The sequence below is a fragment of the Neolamprologus multifasciatus genome, chromosome 23 (assembly GCF_963576455.1).
Source record: "Neolamprologus multifasciatus chromosome 23, fNeoMul1.2, whole genome shotgun sequence".
NCBI classification, from domain to species: domain Eukaryota; kingdom Metazoa; phylum Chordata; class Actinopteri; order Cichliformes; family Cichlidae; genus Neolamprologus; species Neolamprologus multifasciatus.
In genome coordinates this window covers 35,602,002-35,626,771 of record NC_140460.1, presented here as the reverse complement: position 1 = coordinate 35,626,771, position 24,770 = coordinate 35,602,002, and the positions used below count along the sequence as shown (strand labels likewise).

Here is a 24,770-nt window from a genome sequence, read left to right as displayed (position 1 = left end):
CTGAGCCAGCAAGGCCTCATTAAATGCAAAGGCAGACCAAAAAAAAACAATATGAAGTGAAAGCTGATACCCATGTAAGTGCTTTTGAACCACTTTCGAAATCCGTTGTTTTTTTGCTAATGTGTGGTGGCAACTCACAGCTAGAAAAATGTCGATAACCATTAAAACTCTAGTTTATGGCTCTTGCTTGTTTTTTGGCAGTGGATGTTATTATTTTAAAAACACTGTGATTCCTATATCATATGAAACATAAATGCCAGAATAATTCCTTAAAGTGCATATAAAACTGAAAAAATGGTTCGTAAACTAACTCAAGCTGTGCGTTTTTGGACTAGAGTGTGTTGTGTAGTTCTTCCATGATACCAAGTGCATTAAATGTTGAAAGTCAACATAAAAATTGTTTTGAAAGGTAAACTGAGCCAGGTTTTTCATTTTGGATCCTTTTAGAAAGAATTCTCTGAGGGAGAAGTGTTGGACAGATTGTCCTGTGTGTGCTTTAAAAGAACAACACTGTTGTGTAACTTTGCTAATATGTGTATTTTGTTCTCTTTTGGTTTGATGGACTTGCATTTTACTAGAATCTATTACATGTCTCCTTAAGTTCAACTTAATAAGAAACAATATGGTCAAATACATGCAACGTGGATTTCATATTCAGGAAAGAATGATAAATCTTTCCCTTACATATTGTCTTTATTAGGAACACTTTGCAACTATCGCCAGAACCCAGTAAACCCAATGATGATAAAATCTGAACTTTTCTGCAACAGATGTTAATGATTAGTTTTGAACAATTTACTCTGTTGAACTTTTAATTTTAGATGATGTTTAATCATCAGTCGATGTAATGATGTGGGATTTTTTTTAGATACCAATATCTGGTCATTTAAAAGTTTAAAAATCCAATATGCTGATCTGTTTGCCAATATTTAGTTTTTCTTCCAGACACATAAAATATGGAAGAGATTTCTCTAACATTTGTTGTGTGTATTTATGTACCCATTTAGTCCAAAAATGTAAATGTCATTACATGTGTTTGTTACTCATGGCCATTATAAATACCAATAACACATATTAGCCAAATAGCTAATATAAACCCGTCACTCATATAAGTCAGTCTCAATACAGATCACACTGTTAGTCAAATTACTAGTTCTCTCAAGTTTAAAGGTTACTTTTTACCTCTAAGTGAAGCTATAAGGTAAATTTCGATTCAAATAGTTTTGTTTTTTTAGTCAGCAGTTCAACATGATAAATGCATTATACAAACAAATTTTAAATAAATAACATAATAAAAATCTTAATTTTAAGAATGGTAAATGGCCTGTATTTGTATAGCGCTTTACTAGTCCCTAAGGACCCCAAAGCGCTTTACACATCCAGTCATCCACCCATTCACACTTTAAGAAGTCAAAAGCTTCAAGTTTTACAGAAGAACCCAAACAGAATGGAAAACTTCAGTCTGGTTAATGCCAAAAAAATAAGATAAATAAATTGAAACTGTTTAAAAGAAATATACAAAAAAAATTAGGCGAACTTATTTCATAATACTTATGAAATGAAAAAAAAAACAACAACTTTTTATTGTCTTATTGCCCAGCCCGAATTTCATTGACATGTTTAAAAACCTTTTTTCCAAACCTTCTGCGTTCTTTTCCAACTACATATAGACAGTTATGTCCTAATCGCAACAGCTGACCCTGTCGTTGGACTAGACTTCATGGTATGATAATTGCATTTACTGCCATAACTTTCTGTTTTTATCGCTATAATACTCCATCGGCATGAGCCGCCATACTGGAGGCTTATAATCTAATGTTTTAAAACTGCTGATTAGCCTGCTACTACTAAATTCCTTTCCCATTCACTATGTAAACTGTGTAGTGATAATAATTCAGTAGGTATTTTCCCTCAGGTGAAATCACAAGCAACCAAAAACAGGTGGAAAAACCTCTTAATTATCTGTGTGTGATGAGTACACATGCAAAAATGTCCGCAAACACAGTAACGGCATCCGCAAGCTGGGCTGTCTGGTAATTGTCTGCAGATGTGAACTTCGGGATTCAGGTCAGCAAAAGTAATGTAATACAATGCTTGAAGCCAATCTGTAGGCTTATAAACCATCAGACTGTTGAAAAATACTCATGCATTCCTCTAGTTCGGTGTTGGGGCACAGAAACTCTGCTTAAGGGTCATTTAAAGCCAGCCACTAACACCGAGGCAAAAGAAAACAAACTGAAGTAGCCCACGATGTGAACATTTGTGGAATGTTCCTTTATCGTGTTTGTATTCGCTCTAAGTGATCTCACAGGCCTTTGGTGCCTTCAAGGAATATTACTGCACTTATTCCACCATAGCAGTTTATACAAACCTGCACAAATGTCTAGGATAGTTTGTACATTTGAGATGTGTGCGTGGGTGTTGTGTATTAGAGAGAGTGATTGTTGAACAGTTGGTCCACAGACGTTCACAAAGACCTTCGCACTCAAATGGACATGGCTACTGTGACGTCACTAACTGGTTTCTGAAGTGCTGTTTTGAAGCCTTGAGATGAGCGTTTTCGGCCTTGCCAACTTGATGATGTTTCAAAAAGTAGATGCGAATTCTGCACACTCATTTGCAATCAGCAAACCCCTGATAACCCTCCTTTCTGACACATAGCATGACCAAGATTTAGAAAGCTGATTTAATCTTTGTTCAGTATGACCGAAAATAAGTGACTAACACCATAAACTCTGCAGTGTTTCTAGAGGTCAAATCAGATAACCTTTCTATAGATTTCTATTGGTATTTTGCAACCCGTGGAGCTACGTCCACCTTTTATACTCTACACTATTGTGTTGTTATTAGTATTATGTTTAAATGAGCAAAGGTGAGAATCACTAGGCACCCCACAATGTAATATTATTATATAGCATATACTGCAAATCATCACCTTTTTTTAGCTGCAAATTATGTCTTCAAAGTGTATCGGTATATGTTTTGTCCAATAATATACAGTTATCTCACTTCAGTTTTTTTTTAATTCATTTATTTTGCCATAAATATTGCAATAAGTCAGTCTGATATCAGTCTGCGATTGAATGGGACCAAGATAGTAACTACATGCAATCTGCTTTTGATAGTACAGCAATGAAATGTAATACATTTTCAAAAATCACATGTCTGTTGCTGTTTACATTGACAAAAAATCACATTTAACAGAAATTCAAGATTAACTATTACATTTGCACTCAGCAACCTTCATGTTCTACAGGAATATAACCAGAATACAACCAGCCGGCAACCAGCCGAGTTGAGTCTCTTCACTTGTGCTAGTTGACAAGGACTCATTCAGACTGATGGCAACATGTTGGCAATCTGTTGGCAATTAGGCAGCAATTATCTACAAAGCTTTGACATTTTTGATAGTGATTACAGTCAGTCCAAGTCAGACTCTAACTATTTGCAGAAAGGTTGGCTTCTTTCAGGTGACCTGTGCAATCACCTTCGGATCAAAAGTTGGTGAGCAACAACCTTAAACTCTGGGCAACCATTCAGTCACCACAAGCTGTAGCCGGTCGCAGAATGTGGAAAAAAAATACAATCACCAGGCAACCATCGACTTTTATTTATTTTGACGCAAGGAAGTTAATGTCCTATTTTTACTTGTGTGACTGAGATGTTAGCCAAAGTTACTTCCTAATTCAGAGCAAGCTAAGTATGTCCAGTGCTGGATGGTTTTTCAGTTGAACCAATTTAACCTCCTAAGATCCGAACTCTTTCTTGGGATGCATTTTTAATGTCTCTTTGCTATTTGGGCTGATTGGGACCAGATGAATGTAAAAACAAAGAAATACTAGATTTTTTATTTTTATCTGATTTTGTTTCTGAGAAAAATGAGATCCACATATGAGGACATTCGCTTTAAATTTCGATAGGACAGTAGTATAATGTTCTTGTAAGTGGATATCAGGCCCTTGTAGAGCAAAATTTAGTATTTTGGTCTAGGCAACTCAAAATGTGATGTCCACATATGTGGACGCCAGGTCCTAGGAGGTTAATGTAAGTTTGCTAGGCTAACTCTTTGCTCTCAGCATGGTGATTCATTCCCAGAGTATCCCCCCCCCCGCCCCCCCATCCTTAGAAATGAGTGAGTTTTTAAATATCGTGCTTTATTTGTCTGTCAGTTGTGTGTTGAATCCAAAAAGACTTAGCATGATAAAATAAATAAAACCACACAACTGAAATATGACCAAGGGTATGTAGAGAGATACTCAGTCCTTAACATTCAGCCTCTTATACTAAGGACACTGTCAGCAGCACTTGTGGACATGTGTATGCATGCATTTCATTGATGACACACGGTCACAAGTCAATGGGAAACCAATGAAAAAAAACAAACAAAGCTACAGCAGTTTTTGTAATGCCACTTGCTTGAGGCCAAGAATGGTCACACTGATGCCTCTGTGGTATTGTAGGTGGAGTTGCAGTGCTCAGATTCTGCGTGCACTCGTGCATGTATCCAGGGACACACACAATTCTTATTAATGATATAATTTAAAAATGTGTTTCTCCAGTGAGTCTCTGAACTCTAGTGTTGGAGCTGATGATAGCAGCCCTGGTTCTGCTTACAGTGGCCATTTAATGGAAGGGGAGTCTGTCCAATGGCGGAATAAGATCCTGTCTGGGGAAGCAACTGAATCCAGTTTTAAATCCACCACAACAACAGCAACCTAGCACGTGACTATGCCCTGATTTTGCAAAGTGAGACCAACAAATGGGAGTTAGGGGATTGTCCTGTAGTAAATGGATCACAGATGACAGAATTCTGTGAGACATATTTTCTTTGACCCCCCCCCCCCCCCCCCCCAACAAAATAAAAAAACCTAGAATGAGTCACCAAAAGTACCTGTGGTCTGGTCCAAGTGATGTTTGGTTGTGGTAAATACTAGACTGAGCAAAAAGCAAATCATGTTGTGTATTATTTAGTAAATTATAGGAATGTATAATGACCAAAATGATCCAGTAATGCAAAAACTATCCAGTAGAGCATGACTTATTATAACCCCAGTCTTTATGTTATGTGCCACTAAACATACCTTTACACATTCTGTATAACTTTCATGATGTATTTAATTAACATCACATTGTGAGTGCACATTTGCAGGGTTATCATAACTGTTTCACCATGGTCACGGCATCTAATGATTTATGCAGTGCATCATAGCAACAAGTGTTCCAGTGCCTGAGTGCGTGTGTGTATCTTCCAGGTGCGTTACCATAGTAATATTTCTCTCACTTCCTGGCTCTTTTGAGTTCTGTATGTATGTGTTGCCAAGGAAACTGACATAGTCTATTGCCTGAGGCTTTTGCACCATTTGTCCCATTGTCTAAAATAGAACAGAAACCACATGCTGCAGTTCAGTGTATGTCCAAATGGTATTAGTCATCTAACTGCATAGTGCCGGCCCAGTCAGCAGAGTCATTAATCTTTCCAGGGTAAAATCTGTCAGCATAGCATTTGCTGAATCCAGTCCTTAACAGAAGCGTTAAACTAAGGCCTGCACACTTAAAAATGATGCTTGGTCTCATATTAATCCTGGTCTTTCTTCTTCCTTCACATAATATATTCAGTCATTTCTGCTGAAACAACAACATCAACAAAGTAGTAAATAGCATCCGTTACACTTTAAATTATCTGATTAGATCTGCCCAGCCATTCCAGCAAACAGCCAATTGGAGGCTTTACAATACAAGCCAGCATGAAAGAAGGAGCTGGGGTAAGAGGTGGCTTGCAAAGTGGCTTGCATCTGTTGTGCACAGGCTAAAGCTGCTCATGATTCAGTCATGCTAGACTAAAAGGTGATTGGCACCTGTCTCCAAACAATTGTGGTCTGACTCAGACTGGCTGCTGTAACTCAGGCAAATTGCCAACACGTGTCCAGCCGCTGTTTTTGCAAGTTTGACTAAATGGTAAGTATAATAGGAAGGCTGGAAATTGGTGTAATGATATCCCCTGAGCTTGACTTTTACATGCAAAAACTATGGCTGTTACTTATGTCTGTTGCTCTGATGTCCAGTTGGATGTCTGATTTGGTTAAACTTGGTGCTGGCTCATTAAGGCCAAAATGGATTCCAACCCAGTATTTTTTGCTCTTTATGGTTGAACACTAATGTGAAAAAAAAATGTTGTATCTTTTTTTTTCCATAATTAGCAGACTTTGGTGCACAACAGGGAGGGGTAATAACTGACGTAAACATTGAGCTTTTTTTCTTGGATTTTTGTGCCCTGAATGGACTTACTATTCTACAGATGGATATCAGATGGATGAATATCATCACCAAGGAATTGGTATTCCTTTACCTCAATGTTATTTAAGCATGGAAAATACTATATAATAAAATAAAATAATATAAAATAATTTAAAGTTACTATTAATTTAAAGAAACATGCAGTGTAAATAGATAGAATTGATGCTGGTGCACCAGTTTTGGTTGGGACATATTCAATCACTGTTGGCCAGAAGAGTGGCCAACCATGAGCCAGAGCATCAAGTTGGAATTATGGTTAAAAAGAAAGTTTTTTAATGATGTAGATGGTAAGAAAATTCAACGCACAGTTACTATGTTTTTTTTTCTTTTGGACACATTAAACAAACAGATTTATATTTGTTATTTATAGTTATTTACTTACTCGTTTACACTCTTACAAGTATTAGCGTATTATGAAGTAAGCATGTCTTCTGCAATCTTGAATTCTTTGAGCAAAGTGTTGGACAGATTGTCCTGTCCTGTGTGCAACACTATTGAACAACACTATTGTGTAACTTTGCTATTTTCTGAGCATATTTTGGCGTGCTGGCGCTGCATTTTACTAGCCTCTATTGCACGTCTCATTCATGCATGTTCAGCTTAATAGGAAATAATATGGTCAAATGTGGTCCATGTGGAATTCATATTCTGCAAAGAATAATAAATTTCACTGACATATTCTCTTGATTAGGATCACTACATCTACTGTCATGGTTTGAAGACCAAAACTCCCTAAACCCAGTGTGTGTTTTAAAGTTAAAATCTTAATTTTCTGCAATGAATATTAAATACAAATTTAGAGAGATTTGCTCAAAACAAAGTTGAAGGGTGTTTCCTTTGTCTCTTTTTTCTTTTACTAATCGGCTGTTATAAACGTGATACCGATGAATTGGCTAAAAGTGCTAATATTGGCAGATAATGTTTGGCAGCCATATAATGTACTTTTACTACTATAAATGCACATACACAACATATTATCTTATTTAAGAGTTGGATTGTACAAGGCAACTTTGGTAACAGTGAGCTGACGGCCTGTGTGTCATTCATTCAAAGGTATAAACCAGAGTCCAGCAGTGATAGCAGGACTTGGTCTCCCTCCCTCGGCTCTTCTGTCAGCATTCCACAGTTTTCAGCTCGACACTTAAGAGCCGAAACTCATCCGTCTTGTTCAGTGATCCCGCTGAGCAGAACCAGCTCGACCGAGGACAGGCCTCTTTTTTTTTTCTTTACTTTTTTTTATAACATCGTTCCAACAGCTTGTCTTTTCTTTTGTTGTATGTGTGCGCCCTCTGAAGTGAAGCGGGCTGAAAAAGGGTTTCCTCAGTCAGCGATAAGGAATGGCGGTACACAGGCGTGCACTGACAAAAAATATGCAGAACAGCTGTGCTGGATAAAATGCTTTCTGAAAGGGGGGCAACATGCAACTCGCTTCACTCGCTCACTCGCACACAAAGTCATTTGGCTCTCCAGGTTGCCTGTATCCACATCATGTTTTCCTTCCATGGCTGAATGATGGCTCTGTTGCCTCACTGCACTGACTGGGGTCAAATAACAAGCAAGCTGACAGCAGGGAGGGTTGAATGGCTTCAGGAAAATATTGTTGATAGAGGCCCAAATATGAAAAGTTAAGTCTTCATGGTGTCTCATTTTTCTTCTACATACCATGCGTAAACATCAATCAGATGAAAATTTAAACAGGGATCTAATAAGAAAAAGAAAATTCCTACATAAATGCAGACACATTACACACTGTTAAGCCCTCAGTCTGGTTAAGGCATCAGGTAAATTGACACACAGGAATGCATGAATAGAGATTCAGATGGTTGAAATGTTCAAAACCAATGCTGTCTCAGAATCTCCAGTATTTAATTACGTTTTACATCAGTTCAGTTTCATCCTGATCGCAGATAAAGCCAAACCTGGAAGGTAAATATGCTCATTTTGAATCCAGGGCACATATTGTAGATCCATCAGTATAGGGCCAGCTTAAGATGCCCCCAATTGCTCCTTAGAACTAGAATAGAGGAGTGTCTTCCAAAGCATGTGATGTCTTTATTCATCTTTGTAGGCTACATCAGCAGTACAGTAGGTTTAATCAGCTTCACGTTCATTAGTTTTTAAACATTTGGTGCTAAATAAACTAAGTCCCATAAGACTTAATTATTTCCATACGCAATCAGGGATCAAGACATTTTACCCAAGTAAAAAGGTTTTAGACGTCCTTCTCCTGGAATAGATTAAAACCTTCTGTAAATCTACAAATTAGTCCACACCTCACACCTCTGCTTCTTTTCTGCAGCTTGCCGCTGCCTGGCTCTTTGCGTCTGTGAGCCCGACTTCATCACAAGTTGGCTGACCACATCAAAGAAGAACAGCTCTGTTTTGCATTGCTAAAGTGTGCTTTGTAAAGCAGGAGAGTAAAACCCGGTGAAGTGAGTGTTAGTTGGCAAGATTAGTGAGGTGGAAGCAGACATGGAGCGCACCAAAATTATAGAAGATATTTTAACGATGCAATTTTATTTATATAGCACCAAATCACCAAAACAATCTGTCCTTTATATTGTAGAGAAAACTTCAACAATCAGGCAACCTCTTTTGAGCAAGCGCTCGGTGACAAGTGGAAGGAAAAACTCCCTTTTAATAGGAAGGAGGAGAGGAGGACAGGAGAAAAGGCATGCAGCCACTGAGCTGACTGCTTGATTCACCTGTATCTCCTATCATATCAAAACATACTATATGAAAAGTGAATAAAGTTAAGAACAGTATTGTCACTGGAGGGTTCAATCAACAATCGAGTTACCTGACGAGGAACCATATTCAATACACATAGATACTGACAGGATGGCGTTTAACCCCCAACCGCAGCCCTAATCCTAACCATATGATAACTTATGTCGTAACTTCTCTGACCTGGACTTGCAACATAAAAATTGAAAATTGGAAAATTATATGAAAACCGATAAAAATCAGCAATGCAATGTAAAATGACATGAAATGGTTCCATGTTCCCATACTGTTAATATTCCTTTTGGTATAAGTTTTGTCTCACTTGTCCTTCCCAGGGGGATTTCACCTGGAGCAGCCTGTCGGGGCGGAGCGTGCGTCTGATGCCAGTTGCCATCCAAAGCCTGTCAGAGCTGGAGAGGGCCCGGCTACAGGAAGTGGCCTTCACCCGTTTACACCAGGACTATGACTTGGGATGTCAGATAACCATGCCAAAAGGTGGGGATTGTTTTGTTCTTTTTAATGCATACTGTAGACTTGAGTTAAACAGCGTCACATCATTTTTATGTTTAAATCAGTATATCCAACCCATTCAGAGCTAACAAAGTGCTTTGGATAACATCAGGGTTTTGAGAACCTGACAGTTATATGACTGTTACCAAACCAAATGCATGTGTTATTGCCTCCAGGACTCTTCTGTGTTACATGCGCTACAAACTGATATGCTTGACCTGGGTTTGTAGTGCAAGCTTGTCCAGATATCTTTAATTGTTCCATAAAGTACAGCCAATGCTCAAGTCCCTGACCACATCCCCTTGTCATCCCTCAAGTGTATTGAAGGGAAGTCGTGTATGGTCTATGTTTGGGGAAGTTGTGACAACACACGAAAGATATAAGCCTTACTTCACATAGGGATTGGTTGCTTCCTGTTCGCCTTGGTATCTGTTGACCTCCCGTCCTCATAACGACATGAAACTCCCTTTCCGCTGTGGCAGACGCCAAGTGCAGCCACTGTAAATGCTATTTAAAAAGTCTTAGGGTGTGCACAACAGTGATATAGTTGACCTTATTGTTCCGTGTTTTGCTCTTGTAAACCAGAAAATTAAGCTTTTGCTAAACTTGGATTAATTTGTCAAATTTTCTCATTTTCCGAACACGGACAGAGCACTGCAGTGAGACTGCTGGAGTTGGTGGTTTTCCACTGGTCTCGCCCAGCCTAAAAATGTCCACATGCATCAGTTTTTAGATATCAGAGAAAACAAATATAATCCCACCCAATTTAGGAAGATAAGTTTGCAAATTTTAATAAATGTAAACCCTTACTGGACTTGTCAGTGATGTAATTTTAGCTCTGTAGTCCTGAAGTCGATCAGTCTGGAGTTCAGAAATACGCAGATATGCAGTCCTGTTAAAACTAGGTACACCCTTATTGTTTCCATAGGAATTAAGTGGAGAAGTGGCATCCAGGTGCTGCTAATTAGATGCATTTGCTTAACTCAGGGGTGTCCAACTCCAGGCCTCAAGGGCCGGTGTCCTGCAGGTTTTAGATATCACCCTGGGTCAACACACCTGAATCAAATGATTAGTTCATTACCAGGTTTCTGGTGAACTTCAAGACATGTTGAGAAGGTAATTTAGCCTTTAAATCAGCTGTGTTGGATCAAGGACACATCTAAAACCCACTGGCTCTCGAGGCCTGGAGTTGGACACCCCTGGCTTAACTGATCATCATCAAGCCCTCTATAAAAGCAGACGTTTAAGCAGTTTTAGCATTCAAGCATGTGTTAATATAATGCCACGATCTTCCCAGGAGTGAATATCAAAGCAAATTCATCCTATGTTGCCTATTGCAGCCACGGGTTCTGAGCACCTTGCAGTCATTATGCTCACCATGAACCTCTCTGCATATTCTAGAGGCCATGTGTCCGAAGGCTAAAGCTCGACTGAAATTGAATCATTCAACAGGTCAATGATCCCAAATCTACAGCAGATTCTCTGAAAAAGAAAAGAATCAAGGTTTTGCCAGGAGTGATCCAAGATTCTTCCACAGCGATGTGGGATACTGATAATGTACAAAAAATGATTCATTCAAGTTATTGCTGCTGAAGTTGGTTCTAGAAGCTACTGGATCATGGGTTGGGCTTAGTTTTTCACAACACTGAATGTTATTTTTCACATGGCTGCATAACATGAACGCAGCTTTCATGACCTCACCCACTAATTCGTCAAGGCTCGCCTTGAAAGATTGGGCAAAGTCTTTTAACAGTTGGTCTGTTAATGTTTTTAAAGTAGTCGTGTTACTCACGTATACGGAAGGTCTTACAAACCACAAAGTATCGAGTCCCTAAATTCAACCCTGCTTTATCATCTTTTTTTAGTATCACGGGCACCCAATTAAGAAGTCATTCGTCTTTCACTTTCATTAACTTGCATATTAACTCATGCAAACGACATGTTAAAATTGACCTTGTAATGGTAATCCCCACATTTCTTAGTTGACTCTTTTTGGGGCAGCTAGCACCTTTTTTTTTTGCATTCTGCTGTTCTTTACAGTTACTTTAGTCCTGCAAGGTAATAATCAATAAAAAGAACAGCTAAAACTTACAATATCATATGAAATCAGAATTTTGAATCAGTTTCTGCTACAAGCTGAGGTGCACAAAGGGGCACAGTGAGGGTAGCATTGTGCACTATATCAGTTGAGTGGGTGCCATAGCAGCACTATAGTGCAGTGAGTGGATTATCCGGGGCTTGCATTCCAGCTGAAGGTTAAACCTCTCCCCAGCATGATTTAATACGTACTTGTCTGCGTTGCTTATGAATTCCAGAGCCCCTGACGGCCGCCATGTGGAAGCAAGAGAAATATTTCAACTGTGTGAGATTTTGTGTGCGCGCCCGATCGCTGTTTCGGCTCCGCTATAACGTGCGTTTTGTGTCTGATATTTATCCGAGAGGCAGGGCTCGTGTTTCTAGGGTTTCTTCGAGAACGAGGAGAGGATTAAAGGAAGACAGAAGCTGGGAAGACGAGGAGGGATGGGATGAGAAAAAGCCAGCAAAGGTTCATCGTACGACTTCACAACTGGCTGCGAGCTGAGGAGAGGAGTGTGCCGTTTTCGGGGGGATTTCCGCAAAGCTTTTGGAAATAATCTGTCAAAAATCCAAACCATTTCCTCTGTCTTCCTCTCCCTTCTCACTCTTGCTGCCCCCGCTTTCAATCACAACATCTGCTTTCTTTCTCGCGGTGTCTCACGCCCCTCACTGTTTTCACCTACTTTTCACCCAGACTTCGTGCTTCTGCTGCGCTTAAAGTTTCAGGCCAGGTTAAATGAATCAGAAACCTGACATAAGCTGCCAGCACCACCATCAAGCACATTATGTGCACTGGATGCAGTTCCCTCATCCCCCCTCCAAGTGACTCATTTGACACAGCTGTAAGGGAACATCTGCGGTTCAAACCGAGGTTGCTACACCAGCAGATCGAGGCTCTGCGAATTAGCCCAGAAAGATCTCACGTGTTAAAAGGACTGCGTTTTTATACCAGAGTGACAGAACGATAACATTAAAAGTTGCTGAGGTTTCCACAAAACTGACATTCCTCGCCACAAGATGAGGATCCCAAGACTTTCAAGTCTCACGTGGCGCAGCTTCCACAGTTTCCTGATCATCAGTCAACAAATTCAGGAGCCATTCATCATGTTGACGGCCGACAAAACGGCTTCCTCTTTTCAAAGAATTGCGGTCAAATACCTCGATGGAAAGCTCACATGTGGACATTGATGTCCTTTTTAGGATAGAGATTTTTTTTTATTTTTGTTAAGTTAAAGCCCATCAGCTTCTTCTCTAAAGATCACTATGAAAGTAAATGCAGTGAATGGGGGGCAATGCTGTGCTCTTAATGCAGAAAAGGGTTTTTATTAAGATAAACCAGGCTAAGAATGTGTATATGCGCCCATATATGGTGCTGTGACATGTACTGCTGTCTGAGGTAAGAAAAGCCTTACATATACTTGGTAATTTAGATAAAAACTATAAGTGATTTAATGTGTTTTCACAGTCATTTTTTCCTGTGCTGACTACTACTGTTGCTGACCCTGTCTGACAGCTCCATTAAATGGATTTGACTGCATGGATACCTCACCTCCCTCCCCCACCACAGAAGTTAATTCATGTCTGCATTCCTGACATAAGCTTATTAAATATAATAATCCAGATAAGAAAGAGCAGATATGGGAATCGTTTGTTTCAGGTGATTTATTGTGGCCCTTTTTTCCCTCATGTGCAGATGGACAGAAGAGGAAAAAGTCGCTGAGAAGGAAGTTGGACTCGCTCGCAAAAGAGAAAAGCAAAGACAAAGGTACGCCACGTTCTTTTAACACACACTCTGATATTTTGCCATTTCACAGGCTTTTCTCCCTCTGCGTCTCTTTGCCTTCAGTTGTTGTCACGACTGTCTCCATCCCCCCTCCCTCCCTTCACCCAACCAGTGAGACATAGGGGTCCAGTCTGTGGTCTCCACCCCTCGGGCAGGTGAACAGGGAGGTTACAAAAACAGTTTCTGTTTACTGGGCTTCAACAGTTTATATTCAGCTTTAGTGGAGTGACTCCTTGTAAGGGGACTGGCTCTGAGGATCAGCCACTGTGCTGCGCTAAGCAAACCCTGCATATTTGGCAGGAAGAGCAAAAAACTCTAAGATGCTAAAGTGGAGAGCGAAGTGAACTGTAAAATGAAAATGGGATCTTGTTATAGAATGTGTGAGAACACTTAATGATAAGGAAAAGTGCTACTGTTAAGGTGATAGATGAACAAAGCTAATTACTAGCTAATTAGTAATGACTAGGGTGACCAACCGTCCTCTTTTCCCCGAACATGTCCACTTTTCACGGTCTGTCCGGGGCGATTTTCGAGACTAATGAAAATGTCCAGATTTTCCTACAGAGGGCCTATATGTGTGACTTCATCCCCGAGCAGCTGCTTTGTGAGTGGTTGTTCTGCGCTCACAGACGGGACAGACTGTGTGCATCAGCGCCTATTGATGTTTAAAAGATGCCAAAGCACAACGGCAGCTTTTCAGACGAACTGCAAAAAAAAATCCCTCATACCCTCGTATTTTTCTTATACAGATTCGGCCTTATTTCTGTACCATTATTTAATTCTATTTTTTTATTTCACCATTCATTAACCGCACAGAGAAGGCATTGTTTTAATATGTTAAAATTTTCTTTAAGCAAACAGTATCATTAAAGTTCTTCATGACCTCTTTTTTGGAAATCAAAATATGGTCACCCTAGTAATGACAAAACATTACATGCAATTAAAGTTTGTTAAAGACAGCATTTTGAGTGCTTAGTCATTAGCTACTGCTAGCATACTTGGTTAGCAGACAGTTAGCATAAAGCTAGCAGCAAGAAAACATGTTAATTTCCACTGTAAATTTGGACATTTTAACCTAGGAGTCTATGGGGTGGCATTTGGAGTCAACCTCCTGAATGAAAAACACACCTGAGTTTATAAAGCTTTTTAAATCAGAGACAAAAAACACAATAAATTTACTCATAACTGCTAAATGGCAGTGCATAGTTAAAAGATGCAGCCAAAACACAAAAATGTACATTTTTTTCCAGGTTTTAGAGAGTGAGTGTTAGGTTGGCATGTAAATAATGCACATGCTTCGATCAACGCTTATTGCTTATAACAGCTGTCAGATGTTATAAGTAATATAGTGTTATAAGTCCGGTTGTTATCAAGTGATGCATGGTGGGCTTAGCTTTAAACTGAGCCCAGAAGGCTTGATTTATGCATGGTTTCAAGCACAAAATGTCACGGTTTGGCATGGCAAACCGTGGGGGGGGTGTGGGGAAGGAGGACCCAGGCGCGGTGCTCTATGTACAAGCAGTGCGTTTATTTACAGTGAAAACTGTACACACAACAATACATCCCCGTGTGCTCCCGACTTCCACTCCGTGTCTTCTCCCAGTGTTTGTGCTCGTGTGTCCGCTCCCTCGTGCCAGTGCACTCTGTGTCTGCTGCCCTCTCATCCAGCAATCCTTCCTGGGAAAATAGAGGCAGTAGTTAGTACCCTCAGTTCACTTGGTAAGCTCACACTCACAAACAGACCAACTGGAGAACTGACGGGAAGTCTCACGAAATGATCCCGCGTCGGTGGGAGCTCCAAGACTCTCTTAAGTAGCTCCCCCGACGAGGCCTGATCAGGAGCAGGTGTGTGGCCAGTCCACCAGCAGGGCCACACCCACCCGGCCTGAAGGCGCCCGCAGACCGGCGCTCGCAGAAACACATACACACATCCGCAAACAGGAAGAAGAGAGACAGCAACACCAAATATACATATAATATAACCAGTCCATAACTGCTCAGGGATCCTGGGTTGCTCAGACCCAGAACCCTGACAGGAATGCTGGATGAGAGGGCAGCAGACACAGAGTGCACTGGCACGAGGGAGCGGACACACGAGCACAAACACTGGGAGAAGACACGGAGTGGAAGTCGGGAGCACACGGGGATGTATTGTTGTGTGTACAGTTTTCACTGTAAATAAACGCACTGCTTGTACATAGAGCACCGCGCCTGAGTCCTCCTTCCCCACACCCCCCCCCCCCCCCACGGTTTGCCATGCCAAACCGTGACACAAAAGGATTCTAAGTCCTCTCTGCAAGAGAGAAACAGAGGGGGAAAAGAAAATTGTGTCTCTGGTGATGCTGCTGCAGTAATCTGATCTGTAGACATGTGATGGTCAAACACCAGCCAAAACTGCATTTGCAAATGGTTTAATAGCTGCTACAGTCTCTTTTGTTAAAAGCGGATGTTTTACCTCAGACAACATCAAGCAAGTTGTCGTTCTAAGGAAAAGACACACTAATTGGTTTCAACTATGTCTTGCTGTATTGTGCCGGGAGTTGAGCATTTACTACTTCCTGAAGCTGTGAGATGACTCCTGCATGAACCTAGACCAGTTAATGTAACTGGTGACGTGAAAAACCAAGTGCTGAAAATCAAGTGTGTGTTCCTGAGACGCCAAAGGTCTTAAAATGGAAGATTTATAAAGATCTGACATGGTTTGATGAACGTGGTTTAGCTGCTCATCACGTCTATGTTATGGGGTTTAGAGACTGGATATAAGCACGTGCGCTTGTGTATGTGTTGGATATTTAAGCGACTGTAGAGCAAACTGTTTGTGCCACAGTGTTGTTCATAAACCACAGCCTTTCACTTGTGGTTGTGGACTGCATTTTGCTTTCCCTCTCCTCTGTCTTCCTTTGCCTCTTTTCTTCACTCCGGCTCTCTCTCACACACACACACCGCACAGCTGGACAAGTTTTTTTTTTCTTCCTCCCCCCCTCAGCTGTTGGCTCAGCCCTTAGGATTGTGTGTAAATGGAATATATAGCCTGCAATAGCCCAGTATGACATAATTCCTCTCTGAAGGCAGCACTGCACGTAATTGGGCCCTCGCATGTGTGCATCCATCAGAAGTACTTGAGAAGCTGATGACTGTTTTAAACTTTAAAAACGTTAAAGACTTTGAATGAGCAAAAATCTAGCCTGACTCATCGGATGCTGACTGTCAGCATGACCACCAAGCATTTCTCTGTGCCAGCTCTGCTTGCAGAAACGGCACAATCCGTCACGGCCAACGACATATTCCGAGAGGCAGCGTTACAACTGGACCATCAGAGGAGCACGTGAATGCAGGGTTGCTATTTTGCAGTTGTGCCATCACTGAATTCTGGGCTTATGTAAGACTAGGGTAAATGGAGCAAAGGAATAACAAGTAACCATTATTCATATCGAGTATGTGTCAAAGCTGCGCACCAACTGAAGTTGACTTCGTCGTGGGTGAGCGTCATCAAAGTTGTGTTATTTCTGTCAGAGGCCCCTAGAATTAGTGGGCTGTCGTAGCCGGATTTACGTCGGTTGACTTTCTGTGATGTCTTATTTTGGAAAACAGATGTAGTTCTTTAGTAGTGCCGTAAAAGTTTTACCGATATAGTTAATGTGGTTTGAGATGCCTCCATTGCATGTGTGTAAAAGGCAGGCTGCAGCAGAAGTGAGAAAGCTGTTAACTGTTTATGCTGGAGAGCTATTTTTGGATGTTGGTAAGGAGCTTCTTTTTCCCATTTCTTCATGGAGCTAATATTAGTTCAGTTACCCTAACCTTTTTTTTTGTTTTCTTTCCTGTTTTTCGCTCTCGTCCTCCAACATCTTTTGGCTCTTTTTCACAGAATTCATACCCCAGGCCTTTAGTATACCCCTGTCCCAGGTCATCGCCAACGACAGAGCTCACAGGCAGCGACAGGATTCTTTTCATCAGGACCCTCCACAGCGGGAGGAGCACAAAGACTCCTCAGACCTCGTATCGTCCATTTTACAGGTCCGTCAGCTCGTCTGTATGGCTCTCCCTCTGTGTGTTCAGTCTTGTAATTCCCATCTTCAGTCTTGGGAACATTTGGGACAAATGTATTTGCACTCCAGAGAATAGATTGAACTCTTAAATCATGTGTCCTGCAGTTTGCCACCAAGCGGCCGTCCAACAAGGAGTTATCCAGCAGTAACTCGTCGCTAAGTTCCACATCAGAAACGGCTAATGAGTCAACATCGCCCAACACCCCTGAAGCTGCCCCACGAGCGCGCAGGAGGGTGAGGCATTGAAATTCATCATAGCCTGAGCCGCCCGCACAGATCAAGTGGAGTTTTTTTTTTCTATTCAGCTGGGTTTGTTGATTATCCTCTAGGGAGGCATGTCAGTCGACTCCATCACAGACCTAGACGACAACCAGTCCCGCTTGCTTGAGGCGCTGCAGCTCTCTCTGCCAGCTGAAACGCCGAGTAAAAAAGAGAAGCACAGGGACAAAAGGCTGAGCCTGAATCCCATTTACCGTCAGGTGCCACGTGTCGTCGATAGTTGCTGTCAGCACATCGAAAAATATGGTGAGCAGCTGCTTAATCGCTCATAAAAACCCCCCAAAAAATCAGGATCCTGTTTGAAATGTAAACAAAAAAAAGAACGAAGGTTGGAAATCTCATAAACCCACATTTTAACCATGATAGAAAATACATATTTAATGTTTAAATTGAGAAATGTACTATTTAGGGGAAAACAAGCAACATCAATTTGACTTGGATGGCAGAAACATGCCTTTAAAAAGTAGGGACCGGACCATGTTTTCCACTGTGTAGCATTACCTGTTCTTTTAACAACAGTCTGTAAATGTCTGGGAACTGAGGAGACCAGTTGCTGGACGTCTTGTCTGGTATCTAGTTCAAACTTGCAAGTGTTCCTAAGCTCATGCTCTCCAACACAGAATAATACAGTTTTTTAATGCAGTATCACCTGAGGGCACGAGGTTCAGGGGCATCCAGTATCCAGTAAATTTTCCTTGTTCTTTTGCGTGCAGAGTTTTGTACAAATTCTAAGTCTTAACAATTTCATATTGAGCAACATTAATCTTTCCAGAATTTATAGATGCAGCTTTACTTCTAAGAAACTCTCTCTTTTTACACCCAATGATGTTACTGTCCTGTTGCCAATGAACCTAATTAGCTGAAAAAGAGTTACTTTTCCAGCTTTTTCTTGCAACTATTCCAACTTTTTTGAGACGTGTTGCTGCATCAAATTCAAAATGGGCTGATATTTTTTATAAAACAGTAAAATGCCTCAGTTTAAACATTTGATACGTTTTCTGTGTCCCTGCCTCTTCAGAATTGGGACTCTACATGTACTGATTTCTCTTATTTCTGCACTTTTAATACTTCAGGTTTGCACACTGTGGGGATCTTTAGAGTTGGAAGCTCTAAGAAGAGAGTCCGACAGGTCAGTATTCTGTCCATGTAGTAAAATATATTCCTTCATGTGGTATAACATCTCTCACAGGGCCTTAATTGGGTTGTTTTATACTCATCAGTAACCCATTGTCCTTTATATGAAAGTATCATTTTATGACATCCACAAACAAGATGCAAAGCGCCATGCTAAAAAGCCCAACAATAAATCAGAGGCCTGTTTTGTAGAAAGTGAAAGTTTCTGGTGTGAAATGTTCTTCACACTTCTTTTTCCTTTCACAAGAGTCAACACCAGCAAACAAAATGTTGTTGCCAAGAATAGAACGTGTTAAAACCAGCACATTGCACTAAAATGCGCCATTTAAGCTAGCAAAGCTTGATCTACTGAATTTTCCAGCCTCACAGTGATCCAGAGTTTATTCTCATTATTCAAGCAAATATGAAGTTATTCTACAAACTCCTACACCGCTCATTATCCGTTACCTTTGACTCGAATGAACACACAGTGAAAGAATGAATAAATCGGGGTTAAACGAAATGGAGCAATCAGTGTGGGTGGTATAATTTTTATATAACCTATCTGCACATAGGTTACTCATTCACTGACAGCCTCTGAGAAAACATCTGTGACTTTCAGGTCTCCATCATAGCAGAGGTGTGGTGACTGAGATGAAACAAATGCTAGCTTTGTCGTAAGAATTTTTGCTAAATGTTAAGCTTAATATACAATGAGCAGATGTTCGACGCTCTAGAGCACAATTAACTAGTTTGTACATCAGCTAAGTTGCACTTTGCAACCTGTTCTGCAAGTCACGTGATGGCTGATGATGGCTCATTGTGTGATACAATAATTTTTTTTAAATCAGAGTTTTTCAAATTGACAGTATCATTGTCATGGAGACCAGCTAGAAAAAAAAATATGCTTTTTAAAAAATAAAATATGTTGCCATCACCTGCGTATCAATATATAGGGTCTTTAAGCAATGCACAGGTTTTTTCGTGTAGGAAGTGTTTCGATTTCTATTTGTAGTCTGTCTATAGTTTGAGTGCTATTGACCAATCACATTTGAGCAGACTGTAAAAGACAAAAGGATTTATTAATTTAATTTGCTGTACATTTCGTGTAAAAACGACCACATTAGTGAACGTGCAGACAACCCATTGTCATGGCAACAAAATAGGCTTTGTAATTTTGAAGAAGTCAGTCAAAGGTCAGATGGAAGAGATTTGAATCTGTACTGGTAAAACGAGTTTGAGCTGAGAGTCGAGCAGGTCCCTTGGAGGACCAGAAGGAAGTGAGTTTCTGTGGGCGTGTGCACTACCTAGAATATAATGTCCATTGTTGTGTGCAGAGGATGTTTCTGAGTGCCCGTTTTCCTTTCTTTCCCCTCGGCCTGTTGTTTTTGGTTGTCCTTCAGCTGCGAGAAGAGTTTGATCGTGGCATTGATGTGCAGCTAGACGAGGAGTACAGTGTTCACGATGTAGCTGCTCTGCTGAAGGAGTTCCTAAGGGATTTGCCGGACCCTCTCCTAACCAAGGAGCTCTACACGGCCTTTATTAACACCACATGTAAGTGTCTTTTCGCACCCCTCCCACTTTCCCTTCTGTTGTCTCCTCATTCCTAACCTCCCATTGACACCTTTTTTTCCCTTGCGCACTGCAGTGTTGGACTCATATGAGCAGCAGAGTGTCGTTCAGCTGCTGATCTACCTTCTCCCAGCATGCAATAGTGACACACTTCACCGCCTGCTGGAGTTCCTGTCCACTGTGGCTGATCATGCCCATGACCAGCAAGATAAAGACGGGCAGGAGGTGAGCAACAGGCTGAAACATCCAAATGTAGAGCCTGTGGACAGTTTAATGGCATTTTGGTTCCACCTCATTGGGAAGAAATTACCAAAGAACTGATAGGAAGCAGTTTGCGTGGGTGGATTCTGTACATATGTTCCAGAAACCGCACAGGCACTACAAAATCACTGATGTAAGATTACTAAACTGCTTAGTAGTGATTATAACATCCGGGGATAGTGTCAACCGTTGCATTTGCTCAAATTTTGCAATTTAGGCTGGGGACTGGACTGGGCCAACTACTCCAAGTCTGCAAAAGTAAATATTTCGGCATCTTTCTCCAGCACACTTGGCTGGTAAAGTTGCAGTGTACGTACGTCTGTTCAGACTTGATTGTTGGGAGAAAAAAGGTCATCAAATAATTTTACCCTATTACACTTTTTGTGAACTTTTGCACCGCAAGATAGTTTCGGTAAAAAATTTCACAGAAAAAGCAAAAAAGTAGAACTGATGCGCCACCGTGTCAAAAGGAGTTGAAGTGGTTAAGCATCTGACTGGGATGCCTCCTGGACACCTCCTATGCCAGGTGTTTTGGGCATTTCATACTGGGATGAGGCCTTGGGAGAATTGTGCTAGAAACGTGTTGATGGTCACCAAAAGCACCTGGTTGAAGTGCAACTTGCTAAAAGACATTTTACAAAATATTAGGGGGGAATTTGATCCTGTATGTATACCTTTGACCCTGTGTGGATTAGAGAAAATCCAAGAGATATGTATAACAATCCTTGCTGGAAAAAGAACAGTTCAAAGAAATCATTAAAAGCCCCAAATTACCATGACATTTATGTCCATAATGATTGTATGGAAACTTCTGAAGACATCTGTGTATGTGCACTGAGACAGAAAGTTTATTGTCTCTGGTGATGCATACTTTCATTATCTTTTGCAGGAGAATGTGTGTTGCTGTGTTTACGTGTGAAAAAGTGCTTTTTTGGCACACACGTTCGCACAGATGGATTTTTGTTTTGTTGTCTCTGTGTGTCTATATACACAAGAGAATGAACCCAAACATCGATGCGTATGATTCTTCCTTCGTGGCTCTAGTATCTCTGTCCGCAACTCTGACAGGAAGTCGGACTGCTTCGAGCTCATCTAGGAAAATATCGGCACTCCTTGGCTGCTTTGTGGTTCTCGTCTCTGTGCTGGGACTGGGAGTGGAAAAGGGAGGAAACTCAACAAGAAATATAAAAAAAAGGGAAAAAAAAGAAAAATTTGTATTTTAAAAAGCTGTCAAAGCTTTAAATGGCTTTTAATTTTAGATGTCGATTGTCCAAAAGTACATGCACTATTACACAACCCAGAGAAAGCCAGAGACAGCTGTCGTGCTTGCCTGCGCTTCGTGTTCAGAAACCCCCATGATGCTAGTTTTCATCTATCTTCAGCTTAAAGTGACAAAAAGCAGAAGGGAGATTTTCCAAAGGAATGGATGAGAGATGGTAATGTGAGAGGGAGGAGAAAGTGGGAGGAAGAACTCCCAAGTCTGTGTTATTACAGAAGATCATTTCTGCATTTCTTTTGGAATTATTAAAAAAAAAAAACTCCTAATATGGAAGAGAAATGAGAAAATTGTCCCTGGTGTCTGTGATGCAGCCTTTGCCCTTTATCTTTTAAAAGTTGTTTTTTTCTTTGAATTTCAACACAAATGGAAAATGGATGGAAATTAAATATCACAAATATTGTAATCATACCTGCATTAATACACCAGGTAAAACACACACATATGCAAACACAGAGACCCATCTACTGAAATATTCTAGCTAAAACTTGGGTTTGTCAGCACATTTGATATGTGAGTGTTTGATGATATGAACTGGTTTGTTTACCATTTGAATGGCGCACAGCTTTCACGTCTACTTGAAGTAGATACATGGGCAAACGCCAGCACAGTAGGGGTGGAGACCCAGAGAAAAACCCAATAGACTGGAAAAACAGGCAGGAGACAAGAACACAAGGGGGAACACAAAGGAAACACATGGCGTGCACGCATGGCGACTGTTGTTAAAGTAGCACATAACTCAACCCCTCGACCTCACCTCAACACCATTCCGAGTCTTCCGTGTTGTATTGATTACAACTAATCATTAATCTTCTATGTAAACTTTAATGCTGTCCATTAAGTTGTTACTCTTATAAATAGGCGTTACGAATTTTTCTGTTATTTCTCACCCTTTGAAAAACAAAAATGTCTCTAGTTCATGGAATCCTATTTAAAATTTATTATTAAAAAAAAGACGGGTTCTGCTGGAAGTTTCTTCCTGGTAAAAGGGAGTTTTTCCTTCCCACTGTCGCCAAGTGTTTGCCCAAAGGGGCTTGTTTGGTAGTTGGAGTTTCTCTCTGTTGTTGTCGGGTCTTTACCTTACAGTATACAGCGCATAGGCAACTGTTACATTGATTTGGCACTATATAAATATAATATAACTGAATTGTATTGAAAAAATTATTTTTCATTAGTTTGGCTTACCATACGGTTGCAGTTCATTTAAATTAATAGTAAAAGACTGAGCCTGAGGAATTACTGAGTGAGCCATTATTAATAGGTTGGTGCATTTGTGTCCCAGATCACAGGGAACAAGATGACAGCTTTAAACCTCGCCACCATCTTTGGTCCCAACCTCCTCCACAAGCAGAAGAGCACAGACAAGGAGTTCACTGTCCAGAGCTCAGCCAGGGCCGAGGAGAGCACGGCCGTCATCGCCGTGCTGGAAAAGATGATCGCCAGCTTCCAAGCACTCTTCATGGTCAGTCGCTGAAGATTTCTAAAAATAAAATACTGTGCAAAAGTCTTGAGTAACCCTCCATTTCTTTCTATTTTGCTTCCAAGGAGCCAATCTTTGTTGTCATTTTTTTAAGTGGTCTTGAGCAATAGTTCCCTGGGTTTCATTTGGACTTTGGCTGCTTTTTGCACACATTTTCAGTATTTCAGTACTTGACAATTCTCTCAAAAGATTTATTTTTTGGTCTTTTAGCCTTTATTGGCTACAGATATTGTAGATAGACAGGAAAAGCAGGGAGAGGGAGAGGGGAAGACATGCAGCAAAGGGCCACGGGTCAGACTCAAACCCAGGCCTACTGCTCTCCAACCATACGGCATATGGTTGCCTGCTCTGTAGGTCCTGTGGATGTTATTCTAGAGCAAACAGAGTATAAAAGCCAGACTGGTGAAAGATAAGAGAAAAAAGCAGAGAAATAGAAAAAGAAAAGGGCGAGAAAAAGTTGAGGGTGAAGTAAACAGGGTGTCCAACTTCTGCTTCTGTTTAAAGGCACAATCATATGATACACAGCACCAAAAAGGCAAAACAGAGGGGGGTACACAAACCAATATACAATTTTGCTGTGTGTGTGTATGTGCGTGAGATAGAGAAAGAGGCTGTGAGTGTCTGTGTGTGAGTGTTTGTCATAGACCATGCTTGAAAAATGAGGGTGAGAGACTGCAATAATGCTACCCGACTTAGAGGCAGAGGCATATAGGGAAAGATCCAGGAGGCCCCAGCTGTCCACTGCACACAAGTGAGCTGAAGATCCAGGGCCACACGTCCCGACAACAACAATGCGTCCACCCCAGCCTAGGGAAGAGGGAGGCCCCAGATGGAGCTCTGGGGTGGGATGGAGGTGTCAGGGGACCAGAGGCAGTGAGCAGCCAACCCTGCCGGAGGCTGGCTCCCTCAGCACAAGCCGAAGATGGGGCCGCAGACCCTGGAGAACCACCCAAACCCTGGCAGAGCCCCCACCACATGATGAAGAGGCCCAAGCCACCCTGGACCACAACCCCTCTTAAATGCCCAATCAGGCACCACAGATCCACCAAGTGCCCAAGTTCTTTGGGGGGAGATGACATAAAAGGCAGTCAACATCTAAAGAAGAGCTTTGAATGTCCTTCAAGAAGCCTGGAGAACTCTTCCTGAAGACTACTGACGACTAGGGAGTTCATGCTGGTTGAAAAATAAAGGTGGTGGCCATTAGGACAGAGGGGGTGGCTCAAGGCCTTAGCACAGGATAGGATGAAAATCTTCTCTGTTGTGTCTTGTGTGCTGATGAAAATGGAATTTGGCCTTTGGTAAGGAGACAGACGAGAAGGAAAAGATGAGATAAAGTAAAAATTTAGAAAAACA

At 41.1% G+C, this 24,770-nt stretch overlaps 1 protein-coding gene across 5 annotated transcripts in view; it reads left to right on the top strand.

Moving 5' to 3' along the window:
• The window catches only part of LOC146492078 (rho GTPase-activating protein 6-like), a 108,057-nt gene that overhangs the window by 76,909 nt on the left and 6,378 nt on the right, over positions 1 to 24,770 (top strand). For all 5 annotated transcript variants that reach the window (XM_085150271.1, XM_085150268.1, XM_085150267.1 and 2 more), the window contains exons 2-10: positions 9,357 to 9,516; positions 13,301 to 13,372; positions 17,256 to 17,404; positions 17,542 to 17,670; positions 17,766 to 17,961; positions 18,789 to 18,844; positions 20,232 to 20,382; positions 20,477 to 20,625; positions 23,220 to 23,399. In XM_085150271.1, coding sequence (XP_085006397.1) covers positions 9,357 to 9,516; positions 13,301 to 13,372; positions 17,256 to 17,404; positions 17,542 to 17,670; positions 17,766 to 17,961; positions 18,789 to 18,844; positions 20,232 to 20,382; positions 20,477 to 20,625; positions 23,220 to 23,399 — 1,242 coding nt within the window. The remainder of the gene's footprint in view (positions 1 to 9,356; positions 9,517 to 13,300; positions 13,373 to 17,255; positions 17,405 to 17,541; positions 17,671 to 17,765; positions 17,962 to 18,788; positions 18,845 to 20,231; positions 20,383 to 20,476; positions 20,626 to 23,219; positions 23,400 to 24,770) is intronic.